Below are 19186 nucleotides of genomic sequence, written 5' to 3' on the forward strand. Positions count from 1 at the left end.
GTAGGTTATCGAAGGTTACCGTGGGTTGAGGACAAGATAATTTCAAGAATTGAGAATGTGTTGTAAGAATAACTCCTGTCTATGCAGTCCCGTGAAGCTAGTGGTGGGTGGGAGGAGCCAGATGGCCCGCCCTCTGAAGCTGCCACTGAAATAGAGCCTGTTACATTCAGCTTCATATGGTGCAACAGAGTGGTCAACTTCACTCTTGGCCACAGTTTGGAGGTGGCTGTTCACCCTGGTGATCAGCTAGTTGGTTATCATTCCAATATAAAAAACTGTGCAGAGGTTGCAGTAGAGCTGGTATGCGACAATGCTGCTTTCGCAGTTGGCTTGGCCTTGGGAAGGGCCAAAGGCTTTAAGCAGGGATTGGAGGTTATGTTGGACTTCTGGGATGGGACTGCTTTGACAGTGTTTATAGATAGGCTGGCCAGACAACTGGCAGAGGCCTTCTGCCAGATAGGCACTGCAATTCATCATTAACAGTAGTGGAGCATTTGTCTGCAGAGAGGAAGATTAAGTTAGGACGTGTTTTGAGAATGCATATGGCTGACCTTCCTCTGCTGAATGGTTGGTGTTCTTAGGAAGGGACCTGGGGAACAATGGTGAGACCAAGTTAGATGTAATGAATTCGTGGAAGGTGACCAGAGGTTGATCTGGTGGGAGGAGAGAGGATCACAGTTGGATGCTGATATGAACTGGGACAGGCAGGGATCAGTGTTGGGATTGGTTGGCTTTGTTTGGAAGGGTTGGTGGCAAAGAAATGTTTCCATTGCAGGGATTGGGGGATGGAGGGTAGGTCTTTGATAAGTCTAACATGGTTAAATTTGAGTGTAGGGCTAAATGGATTTGGACAGGACTGAAACTTCTGTGAGGTTGAGGATTTTCTAAGAAAGGTTAAGAACAGTGTTACAAATCTTTTCTAACGTCTTTACACACCCAGATAAAAAACTGAATGAGCAACTTGGTTTAAAAAGAAAAAAATACTGAAATAATTTCACTGAGGTTATTAAAATGTTGTAATTGACACCCACATTTACATGCACACTGTTCAATGTTGTACCGTACTGTGGTTATATATTTTTGTTTTTATGAGTAAGTCTTGTGATTCCATATCTTTGTTGTTCTAAAATTAGTATTGTTACACTTTTCTTTTTTCCCCTACTTCTCTTCACTCTACAACTTTACTATGCTACTTAGGTTCCTTCTTGAAAAATCTTAATCCTACTCCCAACATCACCACTGCTGAAGCCCAGGCTATCCGTGATCTGAAGGCTGACCGATCCATCATCATTCTTCCGGCGGACAAGGGTTCCACGACCGTGGTACTTGATCGTCGGGAGTATGTGGCTGAGGGACTGAGTCAGCTTTCAGGCAACACTACATACAAAGTTTGCCAAGGTAATCCCATTCCTGATGTCCAGGCGGAGCTTCAAGGAATCCTCAGAACTTTAGCCCCCCTACAAAACCTTTCACCTGACTCCATCAACCTCCTGACCCCACCGACACCCCGCACCCCTACCTTCTACCTACTTCCTAAAATTCACAAACCCAATCATCCCGGCCGCCCCATTGTAGCTGGTTACCAAGCCCCCACAGAACGTATCTCTGCCTACGTAGATCAACACCTTCAACCCATTACATGCAGTCTCCCATCCTTCATCAAAGACACCAACCACTTTCTCAAATGCCTGGAATCCTTACCCAATCTGTTACCCCCGGAAACCATCCTTGTAACCATTGATGCCACTTCCTTACACACAAATATTCCGCACGTCCAGGGCCTCGCTGCGATGGAGCACTTCCTTTCATGCCGATCACCTGCCACCCTACCTAAAACCTCTTTCCTCATTACCTTAGCCAGCTTCATCCTGACTCACAACTTCTTCACTTTCAAAGGCCAGACATACCAACAATTAAAGGGAACAGGAATGGGTACCAGGATGGCCCCCTCGTACGCCAACCTATTTATGGGTCACTTAGAGGAAGCTTTCTTGGTTACCCAGGCCTGCCAACCCAAAGTTTGGTACAGATTTATTGATGACATCTTCATGATCTGGACTCACAGTGAAGAAGAACTCCATTTCCTCTCCAACCTCAACTCCTTTGGTTCCATCAGATTCACCTGGTCCTACTCCAAATCCCATGCCACTTTCCTTGACGTTGACCTCCACCTGTCCAATGGCCAGCTTCACACGTCCGTCCACATCAAACCCACCAACAAGCAACAGTAACTCCATTATGGCAGCTGCCACCCATTCCATATCAAACGGTCCCTTCCATACAGCCTAGGTCTTCGTGGCAAACGAATCTGCTCCAGTCTGGACTCCCTGAACCATTACACAAACAACTTGAAAACAGCTTTTGCATCCTGCAACTACCCTCCCGACCTGGTACAGAAGCAAATAACCAGAGCCACTCCCTCATCCCCTCAAACCCAGAACCTCCCACAGAAGAACCCCAACAGTGCCCCACTTGTGACAGGATACTTTCCGAGAGTGGATCAGACTCTGAATGTGGCTCTCCATCACGGATACGACTTCCTCAAATCCTGCCCTGAAATGAGATCCATCCTTCATTAAATCCTCCACACTCCACCAAGAGTGTCTTTCCGCCATCCACCTAACCTTTGTAACCTCTTGGTTCATCCCCATGAAATCCCCAAACCACCTTCCCTGCCCTCTGGCTCCTACCCTTGTAACCACCCCCGGTGTAAAACCTGTCCCATGCACCCTCCCACCACCACCTACTCCTGTAACCCGGAAGGTCTACACAATCAAGGGCAGAGCCACGTGTGAAAGCACCCACGTGATTTACCAACTGACCTGCCTACACTGTGAAGCTTTCTGTGTGGGAATGACCAGCAACAAATTGTCCATTCGCATGAATGGACACAGGCAGACAGTGTTTGTTGGTAATGAGGATCACCCTGTGGCTAAACATGCCTTGGTGCACAGCCAGCACATCTTGGCACAGTGTTACACCGTCCGGGTTATGTGGATACTTCCCACTAACACCAACCTGTCAGAACTCCGGAGATGGGAACTTGCCCTTCAGTATATCTTCTCTTCCCGTTACCCACCAGGCCTCAACCTCCGCTAATTTCAAGTTGCCCCGCTCATACCTCACCTGTCATTCAACATCATCTTTGCCTCTGTACTTCCGCCTCGACTGACATCTCTGCCCGAACTCTTTGCCTTTACAAATGTCTGCTTGTGTCTGTATATGTGTGTGTGTGTGTGTGTGTGTGTGTGTGTGTGTGTATACCTGTCCTTTTTTCCCCCTAAGGTAAGTCTTTCCGCTCCCGGGATTGGAATGACTCCTTACCCTCTCCCTTAAAACCCACATCCTTTCATCTTTTCCTCTCCTTCCCTCTTTCCTGATGAAGCAACTGTGGGTTGCGAAAGCTTGAATTTTGTGTGTCTGTTTGTATATATATATCTCTGCTTGTGTCTGTGTATGTGCGGATGGATATGTGTGTGTGTGTGTGTGTGTGTGTGTGCGCGCGAGTGTATACCTGTCCTTTTTTCCCCCTAAGGTAAGTCTTTCCGCTCCCGGGATTGGAATGACTCCTTACCCTTTACCTTAAAACCCACATTCTTTCGTCTTTACCTCTCCATCCCTCTTTCCTGATGAGGCAACAGTTTGTTGCGAAAGCTTGATTTTCGTGTGTATGTTTGTGTTTGTTTGTGTGTCTATCAACCTGCCAGCACTTTCGTTCGGTAAGTCACATCATCTGTGTTTTTATATATATATATATATATATATATATATATATATATATATATATATATATATATATATAAAAACAAAGATGAGGTGACTTACCGAACAAAAACGCTGGCAGGTCGATAGACAAACACAAACATACACACAAAATTCAAGCTTTCGCAACAAATTGTTGCCTCATCAGGAAAGAGGGAAGGAGAGGGGAAGACGACCTGCCAGCGTTTTTGTTCGGTAAGTCACCTCATCTTTGTTTTTATATATAATTTTATATTTTTATATTTTTTTATATAATTTTTCCCACGTGGAATGTTTCCTTCCATTATATATATATATATATATATATATATATATATATATATATATATATATATATATATATATATATATCTAAAAAGAAAGATGATGAAACTTACCAAACAAAAGCGCTGGCAGGTCGATAGACACACAAACAAACACAAACATACACACAAAATTCTAGCTTTCGCAACCAATGGTTGCCTCGTCATCATATATATATATATATATATTTGACAGGTGTCAGAGAGTCAAGGTAAATAACAGCACCTGTCAAGAGAAAATGCAAAATATGTTGTTGTTGTTGTGGTCTTCAGTCCTGAGACTGGTTTGATGCAGCTCTCCATGCTACTCTATCCTGTGCAAGCTTCTTCATCTCCCAGTACCTACTGCAACCTACATCCTTCTGAATCTGCTTGGTGTAATCATGTATTGGTCTCCCTCTACGTTTTTTACCCTCCACGCTGCCCTCCAATACTAAATGGGTGATCCCTTGATGCCTCAGAACATGTCCTACAAACCGATCCCTTCTCCTAGTCAAGTTGTGCCACAAATTCTATTCAATACCTCTTCATCAGTTATGTGATCTACCCATCCAATCTTCAGCATTCTTCTGTAGCACCACATTTCGAAAGCTTCTATTCTCTTCTGGTCTAAACTATTTATTAAAAACTATTTATTGTCCATGTTTCACTTCCATACATGGCTACACTCCATACAAATACTTTCAGAAACGACTTCCTGACACTTAAATCAATACTCGATGTTAAGAAATTTCTCTTCTTCAGAAACGCTTTCCTTCCCATTGCCAGTCTACATTTTATATCCTCTCTACTTCGACCATCATCAGTTATTTTGCTCCCCAAATAGCAAAACTCCTTTACTACTTTAAGTGTCTCATTTCCTAATCTTATACCCTCAACATCACCCGACTTAATTTGACTACATTCCATTATCTTCGTTTTGCTTTTGTTGATGTTCATCTTATATCCTCCCTTCAAGACACTATCCATTCCGTTCAACTGCTCTTCCAAGTCCTTTGCTATCTCTGACAGAATTACAATGTCATCGGCGAACCTCAAAGTTTTTAGTTCTTCTCCATGGATTTTAATACCTACTCTGAATTTTTCTTTTGTTTCCTTCACTGCTTGCTCAATATACACATTGAATAACATCGGGGAGAGGCGACAACCCTGTCTCACTCCCTTCCCAACCACTGCTTCCCTTTCATGCCCCTCGACTCTTATAACTGCCATTTGGTTTCTATACAAATAGTAAATAGCCTTTCGCTCCCTATATTTCACCCCTGCCACCTTTAGAATTTGAAAGAGAGTATTCCAGTCAACATTGTCAAAAGCTTTCTCTAAGTCTACAAATGCTAGAAACATAGGTTTGCCTTTCCTTAATCTAGCTTCTAAGATAAGCCATAGGGCCAGTATTGACTCACGTGTTCCAATATTTCTACAGAATCCAAACTTACCTTCCCCAAGGTCGGCTTCTACTAGTTTTTCCATTCGTCTGTAAAGCATTCGTGTTAGTATTTTGCAGCTGTGACTTATTAAACTGATAGTTCGGTAATTTTCACATCTGTCAACACCTGCTTTTTTTGGGATTGGAATTTTATATTCTTCTTGAAGTCTGAGGGTATTTCGCCTGTCTCATACATCTTGCTCACCAGATGGTAGAGTTTTGTCAGGACTGGGTCTCCCAAGGCCGTCAGTAGTTCTAATGGAATGTTGTCTACTCCCGGGGCCTTGTTTCAACTCAGGTGTTTCAGTGCTCTGTCAAATTCTTCACGCAGTATCATATCTCCCATTTCATCTATATCCTCTTCCATTTCCATAATATTGTCCTCAAGTACATCGCCCTTGTATAGACCCTCTATATACTCCTTCCACCTTTCTGCTTTCCCTTCTTTGCTCAGAACTGGGTTTCCATCTGAGCTCTTGATATTCATACAAGTGGTTCTCTTTTCTCCAAAGGTCTCTTTAATTTTTCTGTAGGCGGTATCTATCTTACCCCGAGTGAGATAAGCCTCTACATCCTTACATTTATCCTCTAGCCATCCCTGCTTAGCTATTTTGCACTTCCTATCGATCTCATTTTTGAGACGTTTGTATTCCTTTTTGCCTGCTTCATTTATTGCATTTTTATATTTTCTCCTTTCATCAATTAAATTCAGTATCTCTTCTGTTACCCAAGGATTTCTACTAGCCCTTGTCTTTTTACCTACTTGATCCTCTACTGCCTTCACTACTTCGTCCCTCAAAGCTACCCATTCTTCTTCTACTGTATTTCTTTCCCCCATTCCTGCTATTTGTTCCCTTACGCTCTCCTGAAACTCTGTACAACCTCTGGTTCTTTCAGTTTATCCAGGTCCCATCTCCTTAAATTCCCACCTTTTTGCAGTTTCTTCAGTTTTAATCTACAGGTCATAACCAATAGATTGTGGTCAGAGTCCACATCTGCCCCTGGAAATGTATTACAATTTAAAACCTGGTTCCTAAATCTCTGTCTTACCATTATATAATCTATCTGAAATCTGTCAGTATCTCCACGCTTCTTCCATGTATACAACCTTCTTTCATGATTCTTGAACCAAGTGTTAGCTAGGATTAAGTTGTGCTATGTGCAAAATTCTACCAGGCGGCTTCCTCTTTCATTTCTTACCCCCAATCCATATTCACCTACTACGTTTCACCTGAGAAATCTATGGATTTAACTGCTGTGGATTTTTATGGGAGTTTACCAAAAAGTAAAAGTGGTTATTGTTATATTTTTGCTACGGTTGATGTTTTCTCCAAATTTATAAAATTATATCCTGTCAGAAAAGCTACAAGTAAGGAGGTTATTGCCAAAATTGAAAAAGGTTATGTCAAAAATATAGGAAAACCTAAATTAATCCTGTCAGACAATGGATCACAGTTTCTACCTAAGTGTTGGAAGTCATTATTTCAGTTTATAATGCTTTATCCAATTCAGCAGAGAGATATAAGCATGAAATTAATCATTTACGTTGTAGCCACAAACACCCTACATGGTATGAATACATCAGTGATTTTGAAGATGTACCAAATAGTTTGCTACACAGTTCTACAGGATTTTCACATTTTGAAGTTATGTATCACAATAAACCAGCAAATGTTATCTCTAAATTAATAGATTATACACCATGTGCTGTCATGTCTGCTCGAGAAGGGGAGGGAGTTGTGAGAGAACCATGAAAAAGTGGGGAGAGATACAAAAGAAAAGACAAAATAATAAGATCAAAATTAGTAAGTTCAACATTGGAGACTATATTCTTGTCGAATCACATGAGAAATCTAAAATGTTAACATTTCAGTTAAAAAACGTTTTCTGGTATCTATATTGGTCCATTTGAGGTCACTGAGAACCCACATCCCAATGCCTAACGATTGATTTGTCCTAAATCAAAAAAGCTTCTTGAGCTAAAAATGTTGCCTCATTGAAACCATACACACAAAAAGGTAGAGGTAACTAATGAAAAAGACTCTTACTGGAACGTCGTAGAAACAAAATGTTTTCTATCATAAACAAAGAACTTTGTAGCTACATTTTTTCATACCTTTTGTGCAAACAATTGAAATGTGGTAACTTACTATTTTTGCTTGTGTTGTGTTACTCTTCTGCATACTGTAAATAAGTCTTGATTTGTATTTTTTTATTACGTTATTTCATGAGAAGTAATTAGTTTACTTTTTCACAGTGTTATTTGTCAATGTTTAGAGTGAGCTTTAAGTGAAAGACTCAATTAATTCCTGAACATTTATTCAGTTCTTAATATAACTTTCTTTGTGGTATATAACAAATTAGTACTTGTGTCATTTCTATGTTTTTTTAGTCATGTTATTAGGGTAAAAAAGACTCTGGAAGCTGAAAAATGACAATTAGAGCATCTCCTTTTGGTGTATAGAATTATTTGTTATCCAATGAAACACTGACATTTTTTGTGTACTAGTTTTGGGAATGTGTGTGGAAGGCATCAAATCATTTCTTACGAAACAACTGAAATTTCTTGTTCTGTATATAATTTACTTGTGTTTACTATTATAGATTTTTTTGTTTGATATTGTTTTGTATATGTCTTGAATTTTCATGTTGTCCCATTGAATCCGTGTACTTTATGTAGATGTGCAAGAAGAATTTTAAATTTAATACTGACAAATAGTTAACGAACAGCACTTTAAAGCAGATTTCAGTGTTGTTGACATTTTTGGCGTAATTTATAGGGAATATTTTTACATAAATAAGAAAATAATTCAGTTTTCAAGAAAACATGGTAAGAATGAGCTAGTTATCTCATCCTGCAACATAATTCAAGAGAGTTGAAAAGTAATTTTTCATATGTTAATGTATAATCAATTATGTGACATGAAAATTAATAAATGTGAAATGTTTGTAACAATCAAAGAGTAAAGGACTAAATGAGTGATAAAACTGATAATTTTGCACACGGAATAGGTAGGGGGTCTGCTGACTTTGATAGGCACACCACATGGTGAGTGGTGCCTTCCCTAGTTGGTGTATCCATTCTTAATTTCTGGTGCACCCTATTCTAACTATCGGGGTTCTGTTCCCCCTGTGCTCTTAAAATTTTCTTTTAAGGGTCTTGCAAAACAGAGCAAGAAATAATGTTTGTTATAGCGTATTTTTATATGCTGAGAGTTCAGAAGTAAGACAGTATAATAAGTAAGAGAGCATAAAAAGTAAGACAGTATAAAAAGTTGTTGCAAAGACACTTCATTGCTGTTATGAGAAATAGGATAGTTCCTAACTAAATACATTAATTCTCTCTTCTGATCTAAAGCACTTTGCTACATTTTCTTCATAAAAACTTCAAATAATATGTTTTCTTTTGATCAATGATATTTCACCTTTTAAAGACAGATTTATAAATATTGGTATACAGACATTCTCTTGAAATTCAAGTTCTACTGTCATGCTAAATACAATATAATTACTGTTATATGTACCATATTTTGCCCATCCCATATATGTTACATAATATTTGGTAATAATTTGAGAGCGATCAACAGGTAAATAGTTAGACTTTGCATTTCTTTTTTAAAAATTTGCAAGAAATGAAATCAGTAAAACAGAACTTTGTTTTTGACCTTATCTGAATGAAGTGGTGATGCTAAGGGAGTCAAAATGTTGTATATCATATAATGAAGCACCACTGAATATTAATTTGTATACCCCAAAAGGTGTTGGGATAACCAGTTTTATTATTTCGTATCAAAATTTCTCTCATATTCGTGCTTTTCTCTCTCTCTCTCTCTCTCTCTCTCTCTCTCTCTCTCTCTCTCTCTCTCTCTCTGATAATTATGGACATTCAAAAATGATAGACAATTAATTGTATTTTATCTATGAAATGTATGTCCCAAAGAATATTTTGCATAAATAGAGTGATATATGATAGTAATTTCTTTGCTACATGTTGCAGAGGAAAATCTTTGTTCTTTTGTACAACTGGTTGTATTGTTGAGTCTGAAGTGTGAGGATGGAGAACAAGTTGTGTGTGTTTTATTGATTTGTACGGTGAAGTGAAATGACTGGAAATATATGTATAGTTCTGCAGAAAGTCAACCAGATTTCACACTGTTATTGCAGTAGTAACATGATCATTCTCTAAATAATTATACAAAGATGAACCACAGAAAGGAAGAGAACAACGAGCCATCAACATACAACAAAGAACACAAAAAAAAGGATGAGATTTTTATTACCAACAGAACTGGTTATTAAAATTTGACTGTCCCTATCAGTCACTGCAGAGTGTCATTATTTCAATGTGCCAAGTACTGTGAAAATGTGACTAGCCATCCAAATTCCTAACTTACTCCAAACATCATTAAGTTCAACACAGGGCAACAAGAGGATGCTGATGGTCAGAACCTTCATATAACAGTCTCCTTTTTGAATCCTGGAGAACAGGTACTCTGGTGGTGGCATTGAAAATGGATCTACAATCAACTTGTCATTCATAGCCTTAAAATCACCACACAGCTTGAGAGAGCCATTCAGTTTTTAGACAATGACGAGGGGTGAAGCTCAGTGACATTCAAGAAAGGTATATTCACAAACGGAGCAGTGACACACACAAAGCATCTTCTTAAAGCAACTGACACAGAACCATTCCAGAGTTGTAATCCAGAAAACTTCTACAAATTCTCGTATCATCAGACATTTAATAAATTGGGGAGTAAGTATATATAATCTAGGAAAAATAATGATATTGAAAATCTTAAATTTCAAACTTTTACAGCTGAACATCTTTGACCCAATATTCTCCAATATATTACCAAATATCTCAGCACGCAATGCCTTATACCAGCTGGCATACTGGCCGATCAACACCTCGGTGCTCTCTATATACATAATACAAGTGTCCACAAGCTTAGTTCAAACTAATTTCCAAGAATTGAGTTTAAGAGTTTAAACTTCAGATCTTCTTCACCTTTGTAATGAATGTGTAATTTATGCCTGATTCCAATCCCACACTGTAAATATACACACACTGCCACTTACTGAGTAGCTGACTGTGGTGTTCATCTTCCAGATATTTTCACAGAAGCCGAAAGGAAAAAAAAAAGATAAGGGCTGTATTGCAAGTATAAATGTACCTCTTGCATTTTTCTGTAATGTTCTCCTGTTAAGAATTTGAGTTGTAAGCATTTCACAGCAATTTCACGAGGTCTCTTTGGTACCTTAGTGATGTCATATGTAACAAAAATGGCATGACCTGACCTCCTGCGTCTTGTTCTTCCTATTATATTATGAGGTACATTTGCATCATCGCTAGTCTCCTTCCGGTACAGGTATGACTGGAAAAAAAAGAGAATCACATTTCAACATCAAAAATTCATAAGAGTACATTTTGCTACCCATTAGATAAAAAATAATGACCACTGTAACCAAATCAACTTCATATACAGTAATCCAAATATAGGCATACCACACGATTTTCCACTAATTGATCATTGTAAAATTTACAAAATATTCCATTTCATCATCATCATCATTTAAGACTGATTATGCCTTTCAGCATAGCCCCCCTTATAAAATTCCTCCATGATCCCCTATACAATGCTAACATTGCCAAGTCGTATCTTAGGAGTCCCTGGTTTGTCAGTTAGAGGTGGGACTCCGTCACCTCCAAAGGTCCGAGGCATTTTGCTCTGATTGTTGCCAGCATCATATTTAAAGTACCAGGGAAGCAGGTTGCTAGCCTTACTTGCCCCGAGTCCCAATGCATAGCAAATAGTTCTTTAGTCTCAGGGTCAGTCATTTAAAAATCAAGCAACAGAGAACTTATTCAACAGAGGGAGTGGAACATTAAATATGTGAACACACACTTAAAAAAATGATTTCCAAACAAAACACCAAAGGAATTATTCCTCCTATATTTGATGAGTATTTAAATGACAGATTACTTACAGAATGTTCCTGTGAATCTTTAAACTTGCACTAGTTCCACTAATATAAACAGATGGTCCCACAAATCTTAGGCTGAACAATACCTGTGATTTATCAGTGATCAGAACAGTGCCTAGTACATCATTGTTAAGTGTCATAACTACAACCATTTTCCTTCAAACTTTTCATTTGTAATTTTTCAGCTGCAGGTTGTAGCATTTGGACTGTTCCTCAGTTACTCTCCTCAAAACAAACATAAGCATGCAACTTGACTTTTCCTCAGCCATCAGATTTTATTATTATGAGCGTAAATGAAATAGGACTACTTTCCCATCCCTATCTGAAATTCCTTCCTCATGTCAACATCCTCAGAAGAGGTCATTTTGGCTTGAATTATCAACTTTCTGGACTTTATACTGTTATGTCTATACCCAGTTACAGTAACAAACTGCCCTTTAATAAATTAGTACACATGAATTTATTACCTCGGGTTAAATTTCACATTAATAGACTACCTGATTTATATTAGCAGCTAAAGTGGATAATCTGTTTAATATTTATTCAACTTTGAAATTTCTTGATGTGAACTGTCCAATCATGTTGCACCCCATATTCTTGAAAACTTACTTCTCCCTTATTTCTGAAAAGCTACAATGTTCATTCATTATTATCATCTAAAATGATAGCTCTACTTGAGAGCAAACCAAAGTACTGTTAGTAATATTTCATTCAAAGTAATTTGTTTATAATTAACTAAAATATAATTTAAATTGTTGTGCAGTAAATTCACTGAAATTATATGTGAAATTAAGTAAACATTTCCAAATAGAATATTAGAACATGTAGGGCAGGCAACCTGTGGCCTGTTGTTTGAGACATGTAACCAAAATTATCTCATGACTTAATTGTTATTTTGTAAATCTCAAATTCAATAACATATTCACTTGTTTTGTTTTATATAAAATGAAGCGACACATGAGCCATAGGGTCTGCCTGCCTGCATTTTTATCTTTTGGAAGTGGTTTGTGTGAGAGTCTTTCAGAGGCTGTCAGACGGCCAATGCATATTCCACCTATGTACTTGGTTATCAGTCACAATACATGACAATAAAAATATTAGACTTCGTGTTTTATTTCAAATTTGCTACTACAGTAATGCAAGGATTTATGACTTTCTGAAGCAACAACCCCCAAGGATATCAAAGTTGAGTATCTCATCATATTGAACAGCTAAATTACTATGTGAACTTTCATTAGCTGTGACTGAATTTTTCTAGTTTCACTTGTCTTCATACTTGTGAATGGTGAAGCCTCAAATTATTAAGTTGCTCTGATGGTATGACTGAGAATTCACTATTACCACTTTCCAACTACAGACAGAACTTGAGATACCGTATATTTTTCTTGCTCAGTGTCAGTAGTAATTAAAGTGCTTCCCTCCTCTCACTATTATGGGTGGCATTTTAATAAGGAGTAGATTTTGGTATCCTGGAAAGCAGCAAAAATGTTCATTTGAAGCAAAGAAGTTCTGATGGCATAGTCTATCTTGAACATTTTCAGAGATAGAACCTGTATGATACACATTAGTATAATTGTTTGCAGTTCATACCTTGTTCACTTACTCAGTTTTTCTCCAAACACCTGACACTGCTATGAAATCACACAAATTAATATGCAATTAATAGCTTATTGGAACTGTATGAGCATGACTGATTGTGAGTACATAGGTGTGAACAGCACTGGGCTTACAGCTACATGTTACAGGAGCTGCTGCCAGATAGAAAGTGGCAATTCACCAGCTTCTGCACAAATGTTAGGAATGCGGCAGGTCCCTGAGGTCAACCTAATATCCTCATAAAGAACACTATTGTGGCCCTCCAGATAAAATGGCCTAACAAATGCATACATCAGGCAAGCATTGTCAACCAAGACTTGATGAAACTGAAGGGAATGACTATAAAGTTTATTTCAGTCACTGATCCAAAAATTATTATTGGTTATACCATTTTTGACTATCCAGTCATTATCAAAAGTCTGTAAATATTGTCTGGGTACTGATAATGACTAGACAGTCAAAACTGGTATAATTGCTAAATAATTTTGTGAGCATTGACTGAAGCACACTTAAAAGTGAAAAGTAATGTTTTCACTGATGCTCTCAGCCAATAAATATTTCCAATACCAGCATATAGCAGATGATTTCTGTCTGCACACCATGTCGTGACTGATGCGCTTTAAAATGTTTAATGTAGTGAGATCTGTGCTTTCAGATCCCTCAGATGTGACAACTAGATAAATTCATTTAAAAAATAAATATATAAATAAAATGGGGTTCAGAAACATTAAAATTTAAAATGGTGTCCCTTACTCAATTTCAGGAGGGTTCAAAATGTGACATAAATCATTGAAATGAACAGAAATACTTTTTCAGTAAAAAAAAATGTTTGACTATTGTTGTTTTGACAAATATTTTTTAAAAGCTAGGATAACACACTAACATTTATAAAAGATATTATGAAGGCACCCCATAAACCATGAAAGATTATATATTCTATAAAAGATATTGGGTAAAGTTATTTTACAGTGCAATAGGGGCCTTAATGCTGCAAGTTATAAGAAAAACAACAAACTGAGATATCACCCACAAATAAGGAGCCCTCCACAGGCTCTCTTACTGTGATTGTTAAGCTACACTAGTGTCCAAAAGTTAAGCATAGTCATGAAAAGAGGACATATTGCCTTATCAGAATGTCGGAAGAATTAATGAACAAGCCACAGCTTCATTACTAGACATTTGGCATACAATAGTGCCCTAAAGATAATGCAGAAAACTTCTGATAGGTAAGTTACACATTTGCAGGAAAATAACACAACTGGAAAATCTCTTCCACAACAAAAGAAGCTGTTAACATAGAATATGGTTACCCGTAACAGCCACAATTCTGGACGTGTCCTTGGTGGAGGCTGAAGGGATACATTTCACTTCCCTAATGCATCCCAGGCATGTTCGATAGGATTCAGATCTGGAACCCTTGCTGGCCAACCCATGCAACGAGCATTTTCATCTTCAAGAAAATCTTCCACCAGAGCAGTTCTATCCAGACGGGTGTTATCATAAGATGAAGTTTGGACCAAGTTCAGCTCTGAAAAGGTGAACATGTAGTAACTGTGCATCATCTGTTTACCTCTGAGGGTTTACAGTATTCCTCCGACCACCTACGAAGACGTGCAGGTTCGTACAGCCATTCAACATCGTGCCCCCCCCCCCCCCCCCCCCACCACATCATTTCGCCATCACCACCAAACTGGTCCCTTTCCACAGTGTTCCTGGAGTTTTATTGGCAATCAGGTTATCTCCAGAGTAATTTACAATGAGAATCTTTTGCAAACTAAGGTGGGATTCATAGGAGCACATTCCTCCATTCATTCGTGGACACAATTTTGATGTTGCTGACTCCACAAAACACATGAGCAGCCTGCACTGGAGTGAGCAGGATACACATAGCCAGACTTCTGGCAAACAACCTTGCAGTAGTGAGCCACCGATACACAGTTTGCCAGGAAACAGCAACTCCCGAGGCAACTGCAAGCTCTGCAGCTAGTCTTGCTGGTCTACTCCAATATCGTCAGGCCGTTATGGACAGATATTGGTCCTGCTGTGGAGTGGTTATTCTTGTGCGACTTGTACTGGCCTATAACTAACATCTCCTGTGTCTTGAAATCATCGACAAAGTCTCAATATGACAATTTGTGGCACATCCAAAGATAATGAGACTTTTATCTCTCTCTGATCTGCTTTCAGGTAGCCAAGTATCCTATCCTGCAACACAGGGTCCAGAATGGCATCTTTAAGCCATTATGTTGCCAGCTTCACCAAGAGGCTATACTCTGCTCACAATAAACGAGCAAACAAGACTGAGACAAGAGTGGTCTGTAGTAATGTTTCTGTTTATCTTCCAGTTACACCACTATTCACATTGGATTTCCTAACAATTTCCAAAAAGAAAAGTCTCATGTCTCTAGTTCCAATTACCATTCATGTTCAGAGTCTGTTAATTCACGTCATACAACCATAATCACATAAGAAGGCTTACCACTTGAAGTAACTGAGGACAAATGACACCTCCATCAGTGTACCGCCATTTTATACTTTGCATATGCGATACTATCGCCATATCGCCACCAGTATATGTGCTTATCAATATCCCACGACTTCTGTCATTCCAGTGTACTCCTTTCCTACACAGTGTGAACAAGTAGGGCTGTAGGTAAATATTTATGGTGATGTTTGGTGACTGCTCATATTTTCATTTTCCTGTCCGTGTTTTCAAGATTATGCTGAAGTTTTGATCATTAGTGTATAATAATTATTAAGCAGGGTCATGCTTAAAACACAACACTGAGGGACACTATTCTCTTAGATTAAACAATCTGGATGGGACATCATCAACTTAATATTTAATTAATGAAAAATGCCAACTATATTATCATCTTTTTTTAATGACGACTTGTGTCCCTCTGTCTGGCAGAGCACCTTTAGATCAATGCTTGATAAAGGAAAAAAGAGGTGTAATAATACAAAAAATTAGGTAAGGTCTGGCAAAAAAATATAGAGGATGCAATGGGGAAAATGCATAGTCAGTCATGTGACTTGTGCACAAGTCAATGGCCAGTGCATTAATTTCATGTCATTTTCACTACTAACATCAAACTACACCTTGCAGCATCAGGCACAAATAAGTTCAAAATGTTTTAATATTATTTATAGTCTCATTTAAGGTATTATTTACAGATTACACTGAGATAATTTTTTATTTTGTCACCCCCCAATTCCTCTTTCCACTTTAGCCTTGAAGATGATCGCTAGTCAGATTGGAATTGGTCAACGTTAAAAAAAAAAAGTGATAAAGACAGTGTTTTTCATTCAATACACCAATGGAGAACACAGTTTTCTGATACCCGCTAATTACGAAACTTTATATTTAACATAACATGGGTGGAAGTAAGGCCATATCAAGATGGGAAGATGTCCCTCAAAATGGTAAATATGGAGCTGTTCAAGGATATTACTTCTCTAAGTTGTATTACAAGCCATCTCCAAACGGGGAAAAAAGGATACTTACTACATACTGATGTGAGAAAAATCATGGGATACCTCCTGATGTGACGGACCTCCTTTTGCCCAGTGCAGTGCAGCAACTTAATGTGTCATGGGCTCAACAAGTCATAAATCCCCAACAGAAATATTGAGCCGCACTGGCTCTATAGCCGACTATAACTGTGAAGGTGTGCAGGTGCAGGACTTTGTGTACACACTGACCTCTTGATTATGTCTCCTAAATGTTTGATTGGATTCATGTCAGGTGATCTTTGTGGCCAAATGATTCGCTTGAACTGTCCAGAGTGTTCTTCAAACCAATTGCAAGCAATTGTGACCAGGTGACAATTTCATCATTGTCTGAGAAAACTGAAGTCCATGAATGGCTGCAAATGGTCTCCAAGTAGCCGTACATACCTATTTCCAGTCAATGATCTGTTCAATTGGACCAGAGGTTCCAGTTCATTCCATGTAATCACAGCCCACACCATCATGAAGCCACCACCAGCTTACACAATGCCTTGTTGACAACTTGCGTACATGGATTCGTGGGGTCTGCGTCACACTCAAACCCTATCATCAGCTCCTACCAACTGAAATCGGGACTCATTTGACCAGACAATGGCTTTCCACCTATCTGGTATCAAACTGATTTAGCCACAAGCCCAGGAAACACACTGCAGGTGATGTCATGCTGTTAGCATAGGCACTTGCATCGGCCATCTGCTGTCACAGCATGCTGCCAACTTTTGCCACATTGTCCTAATGGCTACATTCATAACATATCCCACATTGATTTCTCTGGATATTTCATGCAGTGTTGCTTGACTGTTAGCACTGACAGCTCTATGCAAATGCCCCTGCTGTCAGTCATTAAGTGTAGACTGTCATCCATTGCATTGTCCACGATGATAGGTAATGCCTGAAATTTGGTAACCTCAGCACACTCGACACTGTGGATCTGAGAATATTGAATTTCCTAATGATTTCCTAAAAGAAATGTCCCATGCATGTAGCTCCAATTGCCATTCCATCTTTAAAGTCTGTTAATTCCCGTCGTGTGCTTATAGTCAAGTTGGAAACCTATTCACATTAATAAACCAAGTAAAAATGACTGCTCCACCAATGCTCTGCCCTTTTGTTCCTTGTGTACTACCACCAACAGTATATGTGCATATCGCTACCCGTTGACTTTGGTAACTTCAGTGTATGGTAGGGGCCTATTCTTAGGCATATTGTGTGGTCTCTCTCCATCAACGCGACTGTAATGACATTCACAGTAACTTTTCAGATCCCTTCTATTGGCCCAAACTACTACTTCTGTATCTCCATTGGCACACACTTCCATTGACCAAGGGTCATTTTCCTGTTCTGTGAAGTAATAGTATGCAATGGGTGGTGCACTGCATCACAAAGATTCCTTCACAAAGTCTGGCCGCTCCCTAGCGTGCACAATCCCATCGAATTCCATGTTCCCTGGTATCCTACAGATTAGAAAATTTTTGTCTTGTTTACATCTCTCTCACTCCTGCATCCTTAAAATCAGAGTCATTACTGAACTGAACAGTGTTAATTCATTTAGAAGGTGGCACTGCCAGCGAACAGCTAAACAGCCGACTGACTGCCTGTCCTTACTTGGACCTATTGCCATTAATGGATTTAAAATGGTGGTGTTGGGCTGTAATTGATAAAATACGCTGTAATAATATAACCTGAAGTACAAAATTTCTTGCACTCTGCCAAGCTTCAAGGCCTTTTAAACCTCCCTAAAACCAAGGAGGACATTCATCCCAATTCTTGGTTAAAATACGCACGACCACTGTATCTCGAAATGTAAGGTGCTCCCTTGTTCAAGTCCCTTATAGTCTAATCGCTGTTGTACAGCTGACTAACAAATGTTCAACTAGTGTATGATCAATGACATTATAGTTTGGGGCTGTAGCAATTTCTTCACAATACAAGTATATCACATCACCAGGGAGTTCCACTGGGTGCACAGTGGTAGTTCACAAGCTTCTGTGCTTATGCAAGGTAACGTGATTGTTCTAAAGCCTTTAGATGTCAACCTAGAGCTCTTTGGATAGGTGCCATCACACATTTTTCGATACGAAGATTATTCTAATGCATAGATTGTGCTGCAATAGCACAAAAGGAATCAAACAAAGACTTTGTAAAACAGTATAATTCTGTCTTCATGCCAAGCGTACCCACAAAGGTGCTCCCAAATATTTCGTGCTTTTGTAATGTAACACCGCCAATAAATTTTGGGCGCTGCCAGGGAAAATAGCAGTACTGCCATAGTGGACACAAGATGGCAGCAGGCACAAAGGAAGTCATAACGTCACTGCAACGTCCAACAGCCCGACAGTTGCTACATCAAGGCAAGGAGCACACTTGTGTTATTGGCGAATCAGTTAAAACTATGATCCAGCCTCTGCAATAGTAACCTCTTACCACACCCATGGACCACTGACGTGTTTTGAGTATGTGATGGAAAGCTGCACCTCGGCAAGTGAGTTACAATTGAGTACAAATGCCCTCCCATATAGCAAGAACAGGATCAGTCTGGTGTTACCCACCAAGACGTGAGGGCTATCCCAGGCGCCGAGTCAACACAGAACAGTACGCA

At 39.0% G+C, this 19186-nt stretch overlaps 1 protein-coding gene across 2 annotated transcripts in view; it reads right to left on the reverse strand.

Moving 5' to 3' along the window:
* LOC124615827 (general transcription factor 3C polypeptide 5) overlaps window positions 1-19186 on the reverse strand; it is a 71571-nt gene that overhangs the window by 22871 nt on the left and 29514 nt on the right. For both annotated transcript variants that reach the window (XM_047143972.1, XM_047143973.1), the window contains exon 4: window positions 10668-10868. In XM_047143972.1, the coding sequence (XP_046999928.1) occupies window positions 10668-10868 (201 nt within the window). The remainder of the gene's footprint in view (window positions 1-10667; window positions 10869-19186) is intronic.

Source organism: Schistocerca americana, chromosome 5, assembly GCF_021461395.2.
Source record: "Schistocerca americana isolate TAMUIC-IGC-003095 chromosome 5, iqSchAmer2.1, whole genome shotgun sequence".
NCBI lineage: Eukaryota > Metazoa > Arthropoda > Insecta > Orthoptera > Acrididae > Schistocerca > Schistocerca americana.